Below are 23,149 nucleotides of genomic sequence, written 5' to 3'. Positions count from 1 at the left end.
TCATCAAAAGAATCAATTCTGTGTATACAGAAATTATAATAAAATTGTAATCACTCAATAGGGAAAAAAATCCCCAAAGCTTCATTCCTTCCAATTTCATCTTCCTGACATCATTACCCTCTGTCTCCCTCCTGATTGCTCCAGGGGATAAAATGAATGTCTTGTGATTTTAAGGGTTTTATGACACACTTGGTCCTTTGGGGTTGGCATTTATTTCTTATTCTGAAAACACTATGAATCATCCTCAGTATTTTTGCTGACAGTTTTCTTAGGGGAAAAAAAGTGCTTCTTTCTAATTTAAACCTATTCTGATTTTAAAACTTAAGGCTCTGTCCTTACACATGCATTTGAAGACAGCCTAGCACACTTGCCACTACTGGCTTGGAGATTTCCAGTATTTTTATGGCTTCTAAATCTGTTGGCTGCTTTCCTACTTTTTAATGTCACATGCCCTGAATTTGTGGATCTTACCGATTCTTGAAATAAAATACAGCCCATTATATAATGTTTGCACCCTGAATGCAGAAAGATGCTGCTGCTATCTCACCATCAGTAAGTGACATTCTGGGGTCTATTTGTTTTTCATGGTATTTAAGATAAAATAGAACACAGAGTTTCTGGCAATTTCAATTAAGATTGATGAGCACTGATCCATTTCAGTAATCTAATTCGCTCTTCTTGTAGTCTTTGGTATTTTAGCAGGTTGCCCACATTCATGGGTAGAGTTTGTGACTGCATAATTGACTCACAGAATTTGGACTCATCCCCATAAATGTTACCATGCTACCTTTCTTTGTCATAATGTCACAGGACTTGGGGTGGGGGCCACATTTTCAAGAGTGATTTTTTTTTCACTGTAACAATTTTGGTTACTCACTGAATGAACAAAACTCTTCCTTTACCAGGAATGTTATTTTTGTACTAAGAATCTTGTTGTCTTGAGTGTGCTCCAAGGAGCTCTGAGGAGCTCTTGGCCTTTGAGTGAGCCACTGATTGTCACAAAGATCTCTATGTCCTCAAAAATTCTACCAAACTATTATATTACTTCATGACCATGACTGATCTCTTGATCCCCGTCTCTTGGTGACATTCAAACATTTTCTTCATATGTGGGTCAACAAAATTTTCTTATCTCCAGAGGAGATAGTTAACACCCAGGGGGACAATGCAGTTTTCAGTTTACTGTTCTACTTTTTGATGTCCTCATCAGTTTGTCTGAGGTGACTGTCTGTACAGGGCAATTACTTTATTGTGCCATGACTCAGTTACACATGACTATCCTCGCTCACTTCTCTCCCACATCCACACTATGAAACCACCCGTGTTCTGACAGCTCTCCATGCTTCCTGAATTTGGAGGGGGTCAGAATCCATCTCCCAGGTGCTTTCTCAGAGTTTCAGTGCTGCTCAAGTCTTCTCTACGCAAAGCAGAGGATTTTCTCTGCATTCTAACTCAGTCAAGTCCACACCAGTATAACTTCTGTGTGTGAATTTTGGCAAATGCCTGAGGCTCTCTGAGCTCCATTTCTACAAAATGCACTGGGAAACTCTCCATGTATTTTAAAACACTGTGAATGTACATGTCTTCAAGTTTATTTTGCTTCATAAAATGCCAATTATAGAGATGAGTAAGTTTCACTCTCTGGGACTTTAAAAGAGTTTACAGTTGAGTTTACAGCTGCTCTGTTCCTCACATCTGAATGGGCTCTAATTTTAATGAATTTACTCTTCCTTTTAAAAGAAAGGGAAGAAAAAATTCATGTTTTTGTAAATAAGGGCTCCAGAAATGTTCAGGGACAATGGAAGCAGATTGAGATTATCGATTTGCTTCTATGGGGGCTTCTGGCTTCACACATCATCCCTGCTGGCTCATCCTTTGTTTTACTCCCCGTGTGTAAGATGAAGAGATCACTGGAGTCACCTGTGCATGACTCTGACAGTTCCAAGAGTTCTTTCTTGACAATACTGCTGTGAGATTGCCCTGTGAGTGAGTGAGAATCAGCTATACCTTTCCATTTCTTTAGTTCTGCCTCCACCATGACCACGTACCATCCTAACAATCTGTCTCACAGTTTACCCATTCAGTGGCTATTGATTAAAGGACTTCTGTGTATTAGACACTGGGTTAGTGTCTAAATGCAATAAGCAAAATAACAGGAAGGCATGGCTCCATGGAATTTATACTGTAATGGAAAGGGACAGATAATGAACATAATAAATTAGAATAGCGTGTTTATTCTATAGTGATAAGTACCAAAAATAAAAATAAAACAGGAAAAGGAGAGAAGGGAGCTGGGTGGGTTTTCAGTATTAAATAAGACAATGAAAGATGACTTTTGAAGACCAACCTGATGGAGGTGAGAAGGCAAGCATGTGACTGTTTTGGAGGAAAAGCCTTGTTCCACAATAATGGGGGTAGTGAGCAGTAAAGCAGTGTGATCTTATCATCTCTCTCTCTCTTTTTGTTTTTTGGCATTCCGTGCTTTATTTTTTCCTTATCCCTTTAAAATACAGAGCACTTTTGTATCTCAGTATAACTAATTTATTTTTATAACTTTTTTGCATGGTTATATTTATGTACAATAAAAATAGAATTCTGTTTGAGGCTTTAGTACGTAGAAATACGATACATGCTTGTACCTTTGTGTGTAAATTTTAATCTGTTTTGCTTTTCTTTCTTGGATTAAAACTCCTTATAGCAAGTATTCCTCAGCTAGTACACTTCTAAGCTTGTAGTCTAATGCTGTGTACACAGGGTAATTCTTTTTTTTTTAATTGAAGTATAGTCAGCTTACAATGTTGTGTCAGTTTCTGGTGTGCAGCACAATGCTTCAGTCATACATGAATATACATATATTCATTTTCGTATTCTCATATTATCTCTTAATGTAATCTTCAGGCTGCTGTGTTGAGTATGCTTTGAAGGGAAGTAACAGGGAAGCAGGAAGACAAGTCAGAATGTGAGGTCAGTTGTTCAGGAGGTAAATGATAACAGTAAGGGCCAGGGGAGTAGCAGCGTAAGTGGTGAGAGGTGATGAGACTCTGGTTATATTTAATAAAGCAAAAATTTGCTGATAGTTGTGGGATTTGAGAGAAAGAGAAACGTCAGAATGGACTCCGTGTGACTATTAACTGAGTAGGGAGGCAGCACAGGCTCAGTTTTAAAGGCAGTGCAGTGTTTCACCAGATGAAATGCCATCCTCCACCCATTGAAAACCTCATCACTAAAAATTTAGGTTGACTCCAGATGTTGCTACTGTAAGTAATATTTCAATAAAAAAGAAATAGCGCATAACTGTCCAAGAATTTTGCATGAATGACCATTTTTTCCCCAGGCTGTGCTTATTTCCATGTCTTCTAGCACGCATTCCAAGTTGGCCTTCAGGAAGACGGCACAAGATCATCCATGGAGCAGTTGGATGGGTGCTTTCAAATACAGTGGCTATGCATTTACATTTAAAGCTTGCTCGCTGATGCAACCCCTAGTGCTTGATACCCTGTGCCCCCCACTCACCTGCAGGTGGGCTTTGTGCCCACCTCTAGCTCTGCGTGATGGTGGAAGTAGCCAGTGGGAGTTCTCCAGAAGTCTTTGTGCTTCTGGGCTTCTCTGAACGACCCTCGCTAGAACCTGTCTTTTTTGTCATTGTCTCAGGGATTTATGTGGTGTCCGTCTTGGGCAACAGCACCATCATTCTGCTTTCCTGTATGGATGTGCACCTCCACACCCCTGTGTACTTCTTTCTTGTCAACCTTTCCTCCCTGGACATTAGCTTCACCACGAGCATCGTCCCACAACTCCTGGTCAACCTCTGGGGTCCACAGAAGACCATCCGCTATGGAGGCTGTGTGGCCCAGTTCTATATCTCCCACTGGTTGGGGGCGACTGAATGTATCCTCCTGGCAGTCATGTCTTACGATCGCTACGCTGCCATCTGCAGGCCACTCCACTACACTGTCGTCATGCATCCACAGCTTTGCCGCAGCCTGGCCTTTGCCTCATGGCTCGGGGGTCTGACCACCAGCATGGTTGGTTCCACACTCACTATGCTCCTGCCTCTGTGTGGGAACAATCACATTGATCACTTCTTCTGTGAGATGCCCCTCATTATGCAACTGGCATGTGTGGACACCAGCTTCAATGAAGTGGAGATGTATGTGGCCAGTGTCATCTTTGTCGTCTTGCCTCTGGGTCTCATCCTGGTCTCATACAGCCGTGTTGCCTGGGCTGTGTTGAAGATCAGGTCAGCAGAGGTGTGGAGAAAGGCACTCAACACCTGCTCTTCCCACGTGGCAGTAGTGGCTCTGTTTTATGGGAGCATCATTTTCATGTATCTCCAGCCAGCCAAGAGCAACTCTCACAAGCAAGGCAAGTTCATAGCCCTCTTCTATACCATCGTCACCCCGATGTTGAACCCCCTGATTTACACGCTGAGGAACAAGGATGTGAAGAAGGCTCTTAGGCACATTGTCTTAGAGAACCGCTGTGGTTTTGGAGGGACACGAGGGCATATTTAGAAACTCATCACTTATGAGGAGGAAAAACAGAGTTAAAAGTATCAATATTGATTTGGAGGGGCAGGATACTTGGGACGTCATTTCTGTCTAGTGTTGCTTGAGTGCAAGGTAAGAGCAGGTATATTTTCAGGCCAAGATAAAGAGAAAGTATTTTCTATTTTTATTTTTTGTTAATAATAATATTCTGTTAATTGTTTACATAGCTTATATGTGTAATGTGTATGCTAGTTATGATACTGTTAATTGTTTACAGAGTTACATGTTAATTGTTATATTTTTTTGTGACATTTTATAGCAATGTCTGCCACTGAAGGTGCCTAATCTGTATGAAGTCCTTTACATTTTCCTCCTGATATTTGTAATGACTCAGTAAGGTAGATACTATTGACCTCATAAAGTTTAGGTAATTACAAACTTACTAAAATTTTAGGCTGAGATATGTCTAGGTCTGTTTATCCATAGACATATTTGGCATTTTGCCTGCAATCTCTTGTGATGTAATAAGAAATATGTGCATCTGTTCTTTGCCCCTGACTCCTTGGCACAGAGCTTCAAGGTCCCTTAGAATTTTCTAAGTGATGTGGATGAGAAGAGTGTCCTTTGTTATTCATAACAAGCCCATTTCAAATGCACCTGAGTTTATGCCAATGAGGTGACTCAAAGTAGGGTCCTTTAGATAGCTTCAGATGGGGTCTGGATACCAGAGAAACCAACCATGTGATTAGGAGGTTGGAATTTTCAGCCCCACCCTCAACCTTTGCAGAGGGGAGAGTGGCTGGAAATTAAGTCACCTGTGGGCAGTGGTTTAATCAGTCACCCCCATGCAATGGACAGGGTTTGGAGAGCTGCAGGTTGGTGAAAGAATCCATGTGCCAAGAAAGTAGTGGACCCCAGACTCTGCAGAGACAGAAGATCCTGTGCTTAGGAGCTTTGCAGACCTCATCTCATGTACCTCTTCATGTGGCTATTCATTGATACTCTTTCGGATAAACCAGTTGACTTAAGTGTTTCCCTGAGCTATGTGAGTCATTTTAGCAAATAACTGAACCTGCAGAAGGGGTACTGGGAACCCCTGATTTATAGTCAGTTGGTCATAAGTATGGGTAGCAACCTGGGGCTTGGAACTGCCTCCTGAACTGAGAATGGTCTTGTGGAGGACCTACCTCTTATATCTGTGGGTTCTGATGCCAAATGCAGATAGTCAGTATCAGAATTAAATAGAATTATAGGACACCCATATATTGAGAGCTTAGTATTGCCATCCACATTTCTGGAATTATAATTTCACTGATTTAATTTTCACAAGAAAGTTATTATTTAGTTACTATCATTATCCCCATTTTATGCATGAGTAAACTGAGGCACAAATTATCAAATCTTGGAAGAAAGGAAGCTCATATTTTAATATAGGCAGTTAGTTTCAGTATGCCCTGCTCTTTCTTGAGTTTTTTCCATTAAATGACATTAAAATACTCACACTCATACACTCATATCTTGAACTGGTTTCCAGCAATTGATATGCATAGACATTCAGGATTTTTTTAAATTTTATTTTTCTGCTATGTTATGTGATGTGTGTAGGTTTCTTTCTTCTACTGAATTATTTTCTTAAGATAACATCCAGAATGTACATTATTGAGGCAAATAATACAAGAATTTCATTTTTTTTTTACAATTATTGCTTGTATATTGACAGTTGGAGGGGAAAACAGATTGGGATGCAGCTCAGTTTACTTCACAAATCTGCCTTAAAAATGAAAGTTGGGGAGGGGGCGTCAGGAATAGAAGAATGAGGCCCTCAACTCCCACAGATACATCAAAAATACATATACATGTGGAACAATTCTCATAGAATACCATCTGAACTCTGATAGAAGATCTTATACAAATAAAACCACAAGAAAAATCTTCATGGAACCAGGTAGGAAAAAAAAAAGAGAGAGAGAGAAAATAGTTGGAACAGGACCTATGCCCTGGGGAGAAAGCAGTGAAAGAGAAAAAGTGCCCCCACTCTGGGAAGCCCCCGCACCAGTGGGAGATCCGCTGGGTCAGAATAGGAGCTTCAGAGGCTCTGAGGAAAACACAGCAGCTGCTTTATGGCAAACAGAACAGAAAGACACTGGCACAGAGGATATGTGCAGTCCCCAGCCCAAGACGCGAGCCTGCTGGTGCATGCTGGGCCTGGGTGCTGGAGCTCAGGCTTCAAAGGATGGACCCAGGGAGAGAACTGGAGTTAGCTGTGTGAAGGCGGTCAGATGAGGCTAGAGTGTGGTGAGGACCCAAGCCGGGAGTGTGTGTGAAGGAGGCCGGGTTTGGTATATGTGGAAGCAGGGGGAGGACCCCGCCAGAGCAGCCTCCTTCTCAGCAAGCTCACAGGGCATGGCCCTGCCGTAAAAGCACCATTATTCATGCATGCTCTCGGAGGGAGGTATGGGACCCCGCCATGGCAGTCTCCCTCTCAGCCTGCTCTCAAAGGGCACAATCCCTGGTGGGTTTCCCCCAAGTGGAAGTGGGGCTGAAATCTGAGCCACGTCCCAGACAGCGTGGGCAGATTTATGCTGCTGGTACTTTGTAAACTCAGTTTCTGTGGGACTTTCGAACACGATACTGATTTGCAGCTGGGTTGACCGGGCATTAACAGCAAGTGTGTGCATTCCGAGGCAGGGCTGGGATCAGGGTGGACCCCGTAGTTGCAGCTGGAGTCTGAAGGCAGTTTGGTGGCAGAATTCCCTCTTCCTCTTCCTATGGTGACCTCAGTCTTCCCCTTAAGACTTTCAACTTACTGGATGAGGCCCATACACTTTATGGAGAGCAATCTGCTTTACTCAGTCTATTTGTCAGCGGATAAGGAACCCCAAATTGAAAAGCCCACCAAGTGGGTGGCAAACCTCCCCAGATGTGTGGGTCCTTGTCCACCAAATGAGAAAGAATTCTCAGTAGAGGCAGAGGAACAAAGTGAAAAAAGAACTGCTTTTATTGCTCAGAGAGAGAGGAAAAGGAAACAGTCGAGTGGAAGCCATCAGCCAGGTAGCCTGTTGAGACAGCTCTGGGCACTTATTGGGCTGTGGGATCTTTTATTGGAAGGCTCTGCCATTGTTTCCTTCATTCCTGTAGTGCGAACCGTCCTCTATTGGCTACTTTCTCCCATGGAGCTCAGTCCTAAAACAGACTTCAGGGGTGGGAGAAGAGAACAAAGAAAGAGATACTGGGGTATTTCCTTAGAACTAATGCAGCAGTTGTGGGACAGAAATTGCTGAACTGCTTCCTATAAATAAGAAGCCAGCTGTGGGAGAAGAGGAGTGTCCTGCCTTTCATCAGGCTGGCATTTTACTTTCCCTCGTTAATCAGCCAGGGTCAGTAAGAATACCTAATCACCTCTCATATTGATTTAAATGTTAATCTCATCTACAAATACCTTTATAGCAACATCCAGACTGCTGTTTTGCCAAATATCTAGGTACTGTGACCTAGCCAAGTTGACACCTAAAGTTGACCATCATGGAGACTGACTAGTTCCAGGAAACAGTTGACATTTTATTAATTTTATTATTTAAAAAAAAAACCTTAATCAAAGAATCTTATTTTCTGCTTCTATTGTAAATTTTAAGAAAAAAGGTAATGTGAAGTAAGCTATGACTTTCCACTAAATCTTGAATCATAGCTACTTCAGAATATCTAAAGGCAAAAATATATGAGTTGATAAAATACAATTCTATTTTCATCACAATTAGCTTCATTTTCAGCCTTGTCATCATCATTGCCATCATCACGTATCCTGGAAAACTCTCCCATAGTAAGCAGTTGTGGTTCCCTTGTTTCCCACACTCTTCCTGTGCATGTGCCACCACACCACTATTCTCCTATGACCCTCTGTTACTGAATTATTAAAAATTATATCCCTAGTTTTCCCTCCGTGCGGGCATACTGCCTACTTGGGAGCTTTTCCAATGGAGACTCTTTAAGACAGTGACCTTCAAACCTTTGTGTCCATGGTTCACTCTGAGGAACACATTTGACACACATACACACACACACACACACACACACACAGAAGAACATTGTTCTGACTGAAGTCACTACAAATTATTTGCGTAAGACAGAAGGCAGGAAACGGCCTGAAGAAGTAAGAAAATCATCTCTGTGGCAGGGTCTGGAAAATTCAGAACTAAAGGGAAGAAGGAATGGAATAAATGTGCCCCCAAAATACTGGTTATACCCCCCAACCCACCCTCAACACACACACTGTTCTGCCATGATGCCTCCTTTCCTGTGTATCTGACCTGAAATTGATGTTACAAATGTTGCAAATCTCTGGAATCAGAGTGTGTTATCTGCAAAGAAATAATTATCTCCCTGTAAAAAACCCACTGAGCAAAGAGGAAGCTGCATCTCTCCACCAGCACATTATCTTTTGTGATTAACTCTGCCAGTTTGAAGAACACAGACGGTGTGTGCACTTGCAAGCAAAGATACAAATTACTGAGTCAGATCCCTGAAGGAGAGAAGACCGTTTTATAACATCTCAGCATTTTACATGCCATTGTGCATTGTTACTGCCTGGAAACGGAGCAATTTCCATGGATGATAAGAACCTCAGGATGAGTACTGACTGCCTACATCAGTGCCCTCCAGCATCCAACAGGCTGCATGCGGTCTTTCCCAAGAACCTTCCTCATGGCCCCCTTCACGTCTTTGTTTCTCAGTGTATAGATGAAGGGATTCAGAGTAGGGGTCACTAGGCAGTAGAAAAGGGTGAGAAACTTGCCCTGGTCCTGGCTTGCCACGTTCCCGGGCTGCATATACATGTAGATGATGGTGCTGTAGAAAAGGGACACCACCACCAGGTGGGAGAAGCAGGTGTTGAAGGCCTTTTGCCTCCCGGCCGCAGACTGGATCCGTAGCACTGCACTTGGAATAAAACCGTAGGAGACAAGTATCGTGGTGAGAGGCACAAGCACAATGGAAATGGCCAGGAAGAAAGCCAGGCCTTCAACATGGCCGGTGTCGATGCAGGAGATGCGGATGATAGCCGGCATCTCACACACAAAGTGGTTGATGCGATGGTGACCACACCGTCCCAGGGACATTGTCAGTGGGGACATCAGGATGGAGTTAGCAATCCCGCTGAGCCAGGCAAAGGCTGCCAGCTGCAATCACAGCTGTGGGTGCATGATGGTCAGGTAGTGAAGCAGCTTGCAGACAGCCACAAAGCGGTCACAGGCCATGACGGAGAGAAGAATGCACTCAATGCCCCCCACAGACAGGAAGGCAAAGAGTTGGATGACACAACCTACGTAGGTGATGGTTTTGTGTGGACCCCAGAGGTTGACCACCATCTGGGGAATGCTGCTGGTCGTGTAGCAGAGATCCAGGAGAGACAGGTTGCTGAGGAAGAAATACATAGGCGTATGCAGTCGAGCATCCAGCAGGGAGAGAAAGATGATGGTGGAGTTGCCTGTGACAGCCAGAAAGTAAAAAAGCATGTTGACAAAAAACAGGACCATCTCCAGTTTTGGCCGGTCAGAGAATCCAAGCAAAATGAAATCTCTAGAGCTTTCATTGCTTCTCTCCATCACCCTCAGCTTGATATACTTATTTAGAGATATTAACATGTGTCCTATTATTCATACAGAAAGGGTGCACCTTGTTTTATCCCAACAGTGAGAATGCTTTTTATTTTACCAGCCACACTATTTCACTGGGCCATGTTGCCTGCTGATTGCCTGGAATTGCAGGGCAAGGTGTTAAGTAAAGATATTTGGCTATAAAGCAATGGAAGCTATAACGTTTGCTTCAGTAGCCTCTAATCTGATCAAGTAAGTTAACTAGATAATCCTTTAAAGTAATAATTAAAAATTATTGATATAATCATAAATTAATTGGGAGGGAAGAAAACATACTTTAAAAAAAAAAGCAAACATGCCAGATTCCATTAACATTGAGCCTATTTCTTTGCTGATACACATTCCTCCTTAAATTTATGGAGCAATAGCTTCAGTGAATATGGTCAGCTCTCAAATATCCATCACTATAACTTCAAGTGAAAAATGTATTTGTGACTTACTATGTGCCCAGACCCTGCACTGTCTGTGAGCTACAAGTATAGATGGGACTCACAGTATCCATTTAAAGGATAGTCACAAAACTGATACATTGTCAAGAAAGCAAGGGAGGGTGGAGGGTTGAGACAAGAGAACTCCAAATTCACTTGCCGCTTAATTGTTCGTGATTTGGTCCAACGGTGATGACAAAGACATTACCCAAGAGACCAAAAGGAGCTTTGTTTGTGCAAAGGTAAAAGGATTTTTTTTCCCTGCCAGGTGCATTCACAAAATGAGCAGAAAAGTGAGGGATTTTTTTGTGTGTATGTGCATTGCAGCTCAACACAATACCATGCAGAGAGATCAATTAAAAGGAATAATCAGGATCATTCTGCAGGGTTATTTTTGCAGTAGATTTGTTTTCTGACCTGCATTTCACTGAGAGTTTACATTATCAAATAGATACCAATCAGGTACTTGGCCTGAGAACATAGAACTTGCTTAGGACTCAAATATTAACAGGAAAAAAAATGTATTTCCTCAATATCAACAATTAAACCTTAGCTGTATGGATGTAATTTCCTATCATCAGCATATATCGGGTTCACAAACACCCAGCTGCTGGAAAAACTAGCATATGATATAAATGGAGTGTCTGTAAATGCATCCCTGTGGTTTCCCTCAGTTGTTCTGTCCACATGCAGGGCATGTCCAATTGTGGTCCAATCAGAAGGGGTTATAGACTCAGAAAAGAGTTATTTCCGGATATGAAGAGACATGCAAAGAACAATTAGAACCCGAGTTTTTATATGTGAACTTGAAAATTGTAGCGCAACAGCTTAAAATAGTATGTATGAGTGTAGCATATCTACAGATCATAGTGAAAATACATACCTAGAGCTAAGCTGGGTCAGCACCAACTGCAAGCTCAGAAGTTGTAACATGGACACAAGCAATTTTTTTTCCAGTACGAGAATCTTTAACTACATTAAAAATAAAAACACTTTGTAATGAAACTTAACGTGTGATTTGTAATCACCACATATAAAGGAACAGCCATTTTATTTTTCTTTCTTATTTTTGGCTCAAGAGGGATGCCCCAAAGACAAGGGCTTTTTATTCAGTTAGTTTGTTAATTATTTAACCATCCTTATCATAAGAACATGTGCATGTTTGTTACAGAAAAACAAGAAAGCAAAGACAATTAAAGAATATAAATTCCATAATCCCATCCACTCGCAGACAATAATAGTTACCAACCTCATGTATATACCTTTTTCCCTACTTTCTTCTTCCAAATTTGTTTTATTACATATGTGTGTAAATAATTTCAGCTTTATTGCGGAATAATTGACATACAGAACCATAAGATATTTAAAGTATACATCATGGTAAGTATACATATATATAGGTATATAATGAAAAAATTCCCTCCACATAGTTAGTTATAACACCTATCGCCTAATGTATTTATCTTTTTTCTTTTGGTGAGAACATTTAAGTTCTATGCTTTTAGCACAAGGAATCATTTATTAAGTCATTCAGTATTTATTCTATGTATTTACTAAACTGTTCTGTCCCAGCCCCAACACCTGGTATTGTAAAGATACTAAGCCAAAATCTGTGATCTCAACAGGGTCACACTAGTTGTTTGTATGGAATTTAGAAAAGGGAGAGTGGGAGCTTAAGAATCCCCATGTGCATTTTTAGAAATAGGCAAAAAAGAAGTAGTCCCCCTTCATTGGCATGGCAGTTCTCATCGTAGGTGGCAGACTTACCTAATGCACCTTGGGTCATCTAACATCCTGTTCTGCCATCCTTGCTTTCCATCTAATGGCATAAATGCTGTACCCTAAATGACAACATTTTAGCCCTCCTTGGGGCCCATTCACTTCTCAGCTAATAAATAGTATTGTCTTATCAACCAACTGCTTGGAGATTTGGTTAGTATAAGTATGCTTCCTGAGTCTAAACACTGCTGGGTTAACTGAAAATTAGATCCATGAACACAAAAAGTTGTTGGACCTAAGATGACCTCAGCAAGGTACTGAGTCCTAATATTGTTCTTACTCTTTTTCATAAACAATCAATATTTTTAGGGTTATTTATAAACCTGCTACAGTGCAAGTGGGTCTCTGCCACAAGCTTCACCCAGGGGGAAGATTCCGTTTATATAATTACCTTGGCAAAGGTTTAGAGGAACTTTTCCCACTTCACATGTCCTCATTATTTACTGTTTCTATCTGGCTGCCTTGTCTTGTGGCCCTTAGCTTATCTCTGGCTCATAGTTCACATATTCTTGTCCTGTGACAGTCAAATGGTAGCATTTTTAAATAGTGGTGGTGGTGTAGAAAAAGGGGTGGGAGTATCTAAGAGGAGGGAACACTCCCAACTCATTAATTTATTAGCATTATTCTTATACCAAAACCAGAGGAGAGCACTACGAGAGAAGAAGACTGCAGGTCAACATTTCTAATGAACACACACACAAACACTTTCAACAAAAGTACTAGTAAACCAAATTCAGCAGCACATTAAATGGGTCATTCACCAAGATCCAGTGTGACTTATCCCTGGGATGCAAGGATGATTCAACATATGCAAATCAATTAAAGTGGTACATCACATTAATATCATGAAAGAAATATATCATATGATTATCTCAATAGATACAGAAAAGTTGTTAACATTTAACATCTATTCATGATAAAAACTGCTAACAAATTTGGCATAGAAGGAACATATCTCAACATGATAAACCCCATATATGAAAAGCCCTCAGCTAACATTATACTCAGTGGTGAAAGATTTTCTTCTAAGATCAGGAAGAAGACCAGGGTGCCCACTCTTGCCACTTCTATTCAATATAGTATTGAAAGTCCTAGCTAGAGCAGTCAGACAAGAAAAAGATAAAGTTTCAGAATTGGGGGGAAAAAAGGAATAAAATTGTCTCTATTTGCAGATGACACACGCATATATATACATGACATGTATATATATAAATATATAATATGTATTTATTTCATATATATATATATATATATATATATATATATATATATATATATAATGTGTGAATCTTTCTCCATCTTGCTTGCTCTTATTCTCTTAACCTGACTAGTTGGGCTAACTGATTCTGCCTTTTGTGTGACCCTGTTCCCCAGATTCCAAGTTAGGCCACTCGCAGGTTGTAGGAGCTTACCCTCTGAGCATTTCTTTTTCTTTTCTTTCCTTTTTTTTTTTTTTTTTGTATAATGCGGCCACTAAACTCAAGCTAGCTACTTCATAGCCTGACTATATAGGCTAACCCAATAGATCTTATCAATAAATTCAGTAAATTTGCAGAATAGGAAATTAACATACAAAAACCAGTAGCATTTCTATACTCTGAAAAAAGTTTAAAAATTGATCCCATTTATCATAACATCAAAAACAATAAAGTACTTAGCAATAAATTTAACTGAGGAGGTAAAAGATCTTTATGTTGAAAATGGTAAGAAATTGGTCAAAGAAACAGAAGAAAACAAATAAATGGAAAAGTATCTTGTGTGCATGGACTGGAAGGGTTAATACTGTTAAAACATCAATACTACAAAAAGTCATCTATAGATTCAGTACAATCACCACCAAGATTCCAATGGCATTTTTTTTTACAGAAGTTAAGAAAAAAAAAGCTCCTAAAATTTAAATGAAATCACAAAAGAACCCAAATGCCAAAGAAATTCTGAGAAAAAAATAACAAAGCAGGAGGTATCACACTTTATGATTTCAAGCTATGCAATAAAGCTGCAGTCATCAAAGCAGTGTGGTACTGGCTTAAAAACAGACAAAAAGACTAATGGAACAGAATCCGAAGCCTAGAAACAACCCCAAGCATATAAGGTCAACTAATAATTAACAAAGAAGCCAAAAATACTCAATAGACTTATCATATGATTCAGCAATCCCACTCCTGAGCGTATATCCAGAGGGAGCTCTAATTGAAAAAGATACATGTGCCCCAGTGTTCACAGCAGCACTGTTGACAATAGCCAAGACTTGGAAGCAACGTAAATGTCCATCAACAGATGACTGAATAAAGAAGTTATGGTATATTTATATAATGGAATACTACTCAGCCATAAAATATAATGCCATTTGCAGCAGCATGAATGGACCTGGAGATCATCATTCTAAGTGAAGTAAGCCAGAAAGAGAAAGAAAAATACCATATGATATCACTCATATGTGAAACAAAAAAAAAAAAAAAGAAAGAAAAGAAAAGGAAAAAAAGGATACAAATGAACTAATCTACAAAACAGACTCACAAACATAGAAAGCAAACTTATGGTTACCAGGGGGTAAGGGGGTGGAAAAGGATAAATTGGGAGTTCGAGATTTGCAGATGCTAACTACTACATATAAAATAAACAACTAGATTATACTGTATAGCACAGGGAACTATATTCAATATCTTGTAACTTATGGTGAAAAAGAATATGAAAATGAATATATGTATCTTCCTATATGACTGAAGCATTGTGCTGTGCACCAAAAATTGACACAACATTGTAAACTCACTGTGCTTCAATAAATATATATTTAAATTTTTAAAAATAAATACATAATAAAAGTAAATTGATCATAGAAAAAAAGATCAGACTTGTGGTCATCAGAAGTGGAGAGCAGTGAGAGAGGAAATTGGAGGAATGTGGTCAAAAGTTACAAACTTAAAGTTACAAAATAGGTAAGTATTAGGGATGTAACTTTCAACATGATGACTACAGCTAACACTGCTCTATGACGTATAGGAAAGTGGTTAAGAGGATAAATCCTAAGGGTTCTCAACACAAAGATTTTTTTTCCTTTTTTCTCTTCTTCTTTCTTTTATTTTAATTGTATCTATACGAGAAGATGGATGTTAGCTGAACTTTTTGTGGTAATGATTTCACGATCTCTATAAATCAAACCATCCTGCTGTATACCTTCAACTTTTACAGTGATGCAAGCCAGTGATTTCTCAATAAAGCTGGGAAAAAAAGGAAAGTAAAATGGGGTGGGAGAACTAAATGAGGGAAAAAGACCTTTGTGAGCTCAGGAAATGTACCAAATTTGGAAGAAAGATAATCTGCACATTTCCCAGATGACAGATGCTTCCCAAGGAAGCCAGTCATGGCAGCCTGAGGAGCCCCAGAATTGTCCGACATTTGTTGTAATAAATTGGGCACTGGAAATGGAACTGAGAGTCTAAGTCACCCAAGGCAAGTTACCGTATCTTAGCAATCACATCTGCCTGAGGATGGTTCCTTGAATGAATTTTAGTTCTTTGTACCCACATTTCCTCCACCACAGAACAGGGTTAATAATAACCAGATTTGCTCTTTGTCAGGGCTCTCTGAATACTATATTAATGTGAATACTATATTAGTTTGGACTGGTTGTTCAAAACGCTCAAGCTTTTTTTTGAATTCATGTTCTCACAGAGACTACTAAATATTGAGAAAAATGTGTAGAAATCTAGAAAGTTTATTACACACTTGAAAAATACTTTTGCCTAACAATAGACCTCCCTGATTATCCATTATAGTGATGGCTTATTAGTTAGATCTGTAAGACTGCAAGAGGAATTGATGCCCTTTATCATAGGATCTGAAACATAGACCCACACACCCCAAGACCTGTGTATAAACATGAGAATTGATTTCATCTTATAAGGGAACTTTAACAATTATATCACAGGGTTTTAAAGAGCATTCCCTGAAATACTTGTATTTTAAAATACGCAAATATTTTGATGAAAGTCAGAAAATATGTTGGGAAAAAATAATGAAATAATTTTTAGAAGATAAGATTCATTAGATTTTGCTAAAACTTACAAAAGCATCGGTGTTCTTGGACACTGTTCTGGGAGCCCATGATCTCAAATGACGTACATCTGTCCACAAGTCTTTTTAGGAAACAATTCGTCATCACCGCAGCAATATCATCCATTTATACAGACCTGCGTCAAATTCTCAGAAGAGATAATGGGTAGGTCTGGGTTGAGAGATTGTCCCCAGATTGATGAAGTTCCCTTCCCAGAGTCATCCCCTTGTACTAAGGGGACAAGTGATAGACATGGGGAGCCAGGGCATTTCTCCAAAAAGACAAACAATTACCGAGGTATGGCACATGCTCAAGGCCCACAGCCCAGAGGTTGCCTTTTTCTTCACCAAGATCTTGAAGAAAAGCTTCAGCTAAGTTAACGGGTCACAAAAGCCAGCAGCTGACCTCTTGTTTATCCTATTATGTTGGCAGACCAAGAACAGCCAGCCATTTATCTTTCTTTTCTACATTTAACAATGTGCTGGTTCCAGTTTTAGAAGGAGAAATCTGGAGGTATAATGAGTGGAAATTAGAGGAGTGTAGAAGGTAGATGGGTTTGTCCACAGGTACAAAAACAAAGCAAAAGTCAAGAAGAAACACCTAGACATCTTAAGTTGTCCTCTAATTAGAGGTGGCCAAAAGAAATGTAAGCTATTGCACTGATCAAGGAAATGCTTTGATCTATACTCCTCTTAGGAAAAACAAACTGCAAAATCATTTAAGTTAGGATTCGGTCATACTTTGTACATTGTACAAAGCATAGGTCTTTGAATAATTGCTATATAAATGAAATTAATGGATTCAATTTGTGCTAATAGCAATACAACATATACAGATTATTTTCATAGCAGCATTTAGTTTAATTTAAGAGATTGCCCCCATCTGCTTATCCTGAAGTTAATGAATTTGGAGAAGCTTGGGAGGGTAACTCTGGGGAACAAGGACATTGAGGTAAGGAGGCTTCCTGAAAAAAAATTGATTACCTGTTAACTCGGAAGCCTAATTTTAAAGTTAAAATAGCAAATGTCTAGGGAACAAAAATGAAAATAGTCAAACTATTTGACCAAGTCGATATTGGCACTTGATTTTACATTACTTTCCAGGTATAGCCTAAAAATGAGGGGAGAAAAAAGATTAACTTCCTCTGAAACACCAACCCAGGGGAAGAAGGAAGTATTTAGGGGTCCAACAAACTCAGTACAAGGGGTTGTGAGCTCATCACACTCACTGAAATAGGGGGATGAAATGCTGACACTCCAGGAAATACCTTTCCTCTACTTGCTCCCTAGAAAAGGGAGTCTTTGATATTAATCCCCAACCCCATCCCAGTGTTCCTGTCACATATTACATTGGAAGGAATTTTTAAATGTTTCGCGTTGTTAGGAAACTATGATTAAGCCCAAGCCCCTGTAGATTTCCTGGTAAGGCTTAATTTGTTTATGCTGTTGAAAGGCCTGAGTCCTTATGGCGCCTCCTATTCCCTAGAGATGAAAGAAATGTCTTACAGGAAAACGGGTCTCAAGAGATTTTTTGTGAAGAATGTAGAAAAAGGGAAATAGTATAAGCAATTATTTCACTTCAGACCAATCACTAAAATGATTCAAATTTAGAGATGAGAGAAGAAATAATCCTTCCTAAGAATTAATTGCTTAATTACAAAAGGCTGATCGAACACTTACTTACCTGGAGTCACAAAATAATTGGACTAACATTTCCATTGTATTTAAATTCGAATTCTCTTGTATTTAAGAACGCTACATTGCATTTACAGGGGGAATAAAAAAGTACAAACTCTTTAAATTAGCAAGCCTTAACCCTGACCCAATAGTCAACAATTCGTTCAGTGCTTGGCATACGAAAATTCATGAGGGAGAGTTGCTGTCTTGAACATTCGCACACACAATTACCTAATCCTTGGGACCAATTCCAAAGAAGATTTCCAAAATAAGCAAATTATGTTCTATAAACTTGGTCCATGCTGTGAAATAATAAAGACAATACAATCATATTCTGAATAGAACAATGGTGAGAGGAGACAGATTTTTATTTGGGTCTTGAGGAAGGCAAAAGAAATTGACCAGAGAGGGTCATTGAATAGGAAAGAGAAGGTGGTTCTTATAATAAGAAAAAATATTAATTACCAAGCAATATAAACAAACTTAATTTTCTGCCTTTCACAAGCAAACAATGCAGCATTTCTGTTATGTATTTAACTAACAGTTGTGCAACATTTTTTCTGTCTTAAGCACTATTGTAAGCTGTTTTTTCACTCCCTAATCAACAGAACTCAGTATATCTTCATCCAGTGGTAGAACAGAAAAGAACCAGACTTTACATCTCTGTAGATTTGGATTCAATTCACACTCTACCATTCATAAGCCCTTTGACTATGGACAAATTAGGTTTCCTATTATATTCAGTTCCCATCTTTTAATCTCTGGTTCCAACTTCCTTTGGGATTCAGAACTTCATTATATCTAAGGATCAGATAGGTCTTCTATTTCCAGCCCCCTCATTCACAAATTCCTTTGGAGAATGTAGTATCATTTATTTAAACCAAATCTCAGTCTTGCTTGATGAGAATGAATGAATAGAATTCTTAAATTACCAGGTAAGGGAAAATGTCCAAAAAATTTGAAAAAATTATTTCAGAGAAATATTATCAGAGAAAGTGCAGTATGGTAACGAAAAAAAAATCACTCCTATGACTTGTGTTAACAATAAGGAAAAACTTGGTCAGATTGTTACATCCACTTTTTAGAAAATTCTGTGAATAGTCTTTGCTCAAAAAGTCCGTGGCTTGGAAATTCAAAGAAATACTCCACTGAAAAAGTCCTTTTCTCACCCAAAAGAACAAAGCAATGAGACAGAATCTCCACATACTGATTTTGAAAAGCTAGGAGAAAGTCCACACAAGGTCCAGACTCTCTCAATGGTAGGACTCACATGAGCTGTTATCTCTTTGATCCACTGAACCAGCAGTATCATGGGACAGACAGAGTAAAGAATGTCTTTATGATGGGAAAAAGCAACACCAGACAGCCAGGAGTCTTGTTTCTGCTCCTCACTCTAACAGGAATGAGCTGTGTGAACTTGGCATCTCTCAACCTTCCTGTAGCTGTATCTCATTCAGAAAGTGTTGGATTCCATAATCTCTCAAAGTCTCTGAAGATCTAGAACTGGTAAAGGAGAGCCACTGTGGAGAACAGTCTAGCTGTTGATGTTGCCTGAGCAAATCTATCCATCCTGTTAAGGAGAACTGACTCCATCTACTGGTACTAAAATAGAAGTCTCATAGGGACACAGTCATATTATCAATCGATAACCCTGATTTTTACCTCCCAGTCCAACTCTCAATGACTGTGATCTGGATACATGTCATTGCCTGATTCATTCTGTTATTTACTGAAGCACATAGATGAATAAAAGGAGCTCAGAGCATGTAACAAATAATGGTTCCACATTCACATCCCTGCTTCACATGGAGCAAAATATAATTTTAAAAAATACCAAGCAAACTTTATGCCTGCTCTTTCTAGCCTATACATCGTGTTCAACAAGGCTGAACTAACACCCAGCCTCAAAACCTGAAGGGAAGGTTCTGGTTCTGGGTAAGATGAAGTAAGCATACTCTGCCCTGTATTTTCCTTTAAATGCAACTATAAAATCTGTGTATGAAGCCCAGAGGAGCTGTCAGGAAACTATAAAATATAAATAGTTGATGACAACCAGAATACAGAGCAACAAAAAAACAGGTGATGAGCTTACCGTGTTTCTTGTTTGCTTTTTATTGAAATATAGTCACTTTACAATGTTGTATACAGTGTACAGCATGGTTCATCATACATATACATACATATATTCCTTTTCATACTCTTTTTCACTGTAGGTTACTATCAGATATTGAGTATAGTTCCCATACAGCATGAACTTGTTGCTTATCTATTTATATATAGTAGTTAGTATGTGAAAAATCTCAAACTCCCAATTTATCCCTTCCCACCCCCTTTCTCCCTGGTAACCATAGTTTGTTTTCTATGTATATGAGTCTGTTTCTGTTTTGTAAATAAGTTCATTTGGGTTTTTTTTTTCTGTAAATTGCACAGATAAGTGATACTATCATATGGTATTTTTATTTCTCTTTCTGTCTTTCTTCAGTTAGAATGACAGTCTCCAGGTCCACCCATGTTGCTGCAAATGGCATTATTTACTCTTTTTTATAGCTGAGTAGTAGTCCTCTGTGTGTGTGTGTGTGTGTGTGTGTGTGTGTGTTGCCACAACTTCTTTAACCAGTCACCTGTTGATGGACCTTTAGGCTGATTCCCATGTCTTGGCTGTTGTAAATAGTGCTGCTGTGAACACTGGTGTGCATGTGTCTTTTTGAATTAGAGTTCCCTCCTGATATATGCCCAGGAGTGGGATTGCTGGATCACATGATAAATCTGTTTTTAGTTTTTTGAGGAATCTCCGTACTGTTTTCCATAGTGGCTGCACCAAACTACATTCCCACCAATACTGTAATAGAGTTCCGTTTTTCTCCACACCCTCTCCAGCATTTATTTGTAGACTCTTTGATAATGGCCATTTTGGCCATTGTGAGATGATACATCATTCTGGTTTTGATTTGCATTTCTCTAATTAGCACATCACTAAACGAGCATCTTTTCATGTGCCTGTTGTCCATTTGGATATCTTCTTTGGGGAAATGTCTGTTTACATCTAATGCCTGTTTTTCAATTGGGTTGTTTTATTGATATTGAGCTGTATGAGCTGTTTGTGTATTTTGGTATTAATGCCTTGTCAGTTGCATCATCTGTATGTATTTTCTACCATTCTGTAGGTAATGTTTTAATTTTGCTGTGGTTTCCATTGCTGTGCAAAAGATTTTAAGTTTAATTGAATCCTTTTTGTTTGGTTGGTTGGGTTTTTTTTTGCTTTTGTTTTCATTACTCTAGGAGACGGGTCCAAAAAATATTGTTGCAATTTATGTCAAAGATTGTTCTGCCTATTTTTTTCCTCTAGGAGTTCAATAGTATCCAGTCTTACATTTAAGTCTTTAATCAAGTTTGTGTTTATTTTTGAATATGGTTTGAGAAAATGTTCTAATTTCATTTTTTTACACGTAGCTGCCGAGTTTTCCCAGCACCACTTATCAAAGAGATGGTTTTCTCTATTGTACATGCTTGCCCCCTTTGTCATAGACTGATTGACCAGAAGTGCATGAGTTTATTTTGGGGCTTTCTGTCCTGTTCCATTGATCTGTGTGTCCATTTTTGTAACAGTTCCATACTCTTTTGATTACTGTAGTTTGGTTGTATAATCTGAAGTCACGGAGTATGATTCCTGCAGCTCTGTTCTTTCCCAAGATTGTTGTGGGTACTCAATATCCAAATAAATATTTGGAGATATATATATATATCCAAAATTTATTTGGATATAAAAATTTTTGTTGTAGTTCAGTGAAAAATGCCATTGGTAATTTGATAGGAATTGTATTGAATTTGTAGAATGCCTTGAATTTTATGGTCATTTTAACAATATTAATTCTTCCAATCCAAGGACATGGTGTATCTTCCTACCTGTGTCATCTTCAGTTTCTTTCATCACATCTTACAGGCTTTGGAGTGCAGGTCTTTTACCTCCTGAGGCAGGCTTATTCCTAGGTGTTGTATTCTTTTTTGATGTGATGGTAAATGGGATTGTTTCCTCAATTTCTTTTTCTGATATTTGTTGTTAGTGTGTAGAAATGTAGCAGACTTCTGTATGTTGATTTTGTATCCTCCAACTTTACAGAATTCACTGATGAGCTCTAGTAGTTTTCTGTTGGCATCTTTAGGATTTTCTGTGTATAGTATCGTCATCTGCAAACAGGTGGTTTTAATTCTTTCTTCCCTATTTGGATTCTTTTCATTTGTTTCTATTCTCTGATTGCTGTGGCTAGGATGTCCAAAACTGCTTTAAAGAAGAGTGAGAGTGGGCCTCCCAGGCTTGTTTCTGATCTTAGGGGGAGTGCTTTCAGCTTTTTGCTACTAAGTATGATGTTAGCTGAGGGTTTGTCATATACGGCCTTTGTTATGTTGAGTTATGTTCCCTCTGTGCCCACTGTCTGCTGAGTTTTTATCATAAATGGATGTTGAATTTTATCAAAAACTTCTTCTGCATCTATTGAGATGATAATATGGCTTTTAGTCTTCAATTTGTGAATTCACATAGAATGATTTGTGGATATTGGAAAATCCTTGCATTCCTGGGGTAATTCCTGCATTGTTGAAGTTGGTTTGCTTGTATTTTGTTGAGGATTGTTGCATCTACGTTCAGTGATACTGGCCTGTAATGTGTGTGTGTGTGTGTGTGTGTGTGTGTGTGATGTCCCTGCCTGGTTTTGGTATCAGGTGATGGTGGCTCATAGAATGAGTTCAGAAGTGTTCCTTCCTCTGCATTTTTGGAAATAGTTTCAGAAGAATAGGTGTTAACTCTTCCCCTCATGTTTGGTAGAGTTCCCTTGGGAAGCCATCTGGTCCTGGACTTCTGTTTGTTGGGAGGTCTTAAATTACTGATTCAGTTTCAGTGCTGGTGATTGGTCTATTTATATTTTCTATTTCTTCCCGGTGCAGTCTTGGGAGATTGTAGCTTTCAGAGAATTTTTTCTATTTTTCTATTGGATTTTTAGTCTCCATTTCATTTATTCTGATCTTTATGATTTCTTTCTTTTGCTGACTTGGAGTTTTGTTTGTTCTTTTTGCTTTAGGT

At 39.0% G+C, this 23,149-nt stretch overlaps 2 protein-coding genes and 1 pseudogene across 2 annotated transcripts in view; 2 read left to right on the top strand and 1 right to left on the bottom strand.

Moving 5' to 3' along the window:
- The window catches only part of LOC116277446 (synaptosomal-associated protein 47-like), a 160,125-nt gene that overhangs the window by 43,352 nt on the left and 93,624 nt on the right, over window positions 1-23,149 (top strand). The window lies entirely within an intron of this gene.
- Window positions 3,552-4,514, top strand: LOC102525030 (olfactory receptor 2C3). Its single transcript, XM_072938357.1, has one exon. The coding sequence runs from the start codon at window positions 3,552-3,554 to the stop codon at window positions 4,512-4,514; it is 963 nt and encodes a 320-aa protein (XP_072794458.1).
- LOC102524783 (putative olfactory receptor 2W6) lies at window positions 9,128-10,090 on the bottom strand (annotated as a pseudogene).

The sequence above is a fragment of the Vicugna pacos genome, chromosome 15 (assembly GCF_048564905.1).
Source record: "Vicugna pacos chromosome 15, VicPac4, whole genome shotgun sequence".
Classification (NCBI taxonomy): Eukaryota; Metazoa; Chordata; class Mammalia; order Artiodactyla; family Camelidae; genus Vicugna; species Vicugna pacos.
This window is presented reverse-complemented; position numbering and strand designations above follow the sequence as displayed.

Excerpts from the sequence above, each read along its gene's own strand:
- LOC102525030 (XM_072938357.1), top strand. The coding sequence starts at position 3,552 with ATGGTGGAAGTAGCCAGTGGGAGTTCTCCAGAAGTCTTTGTGCTTCTG.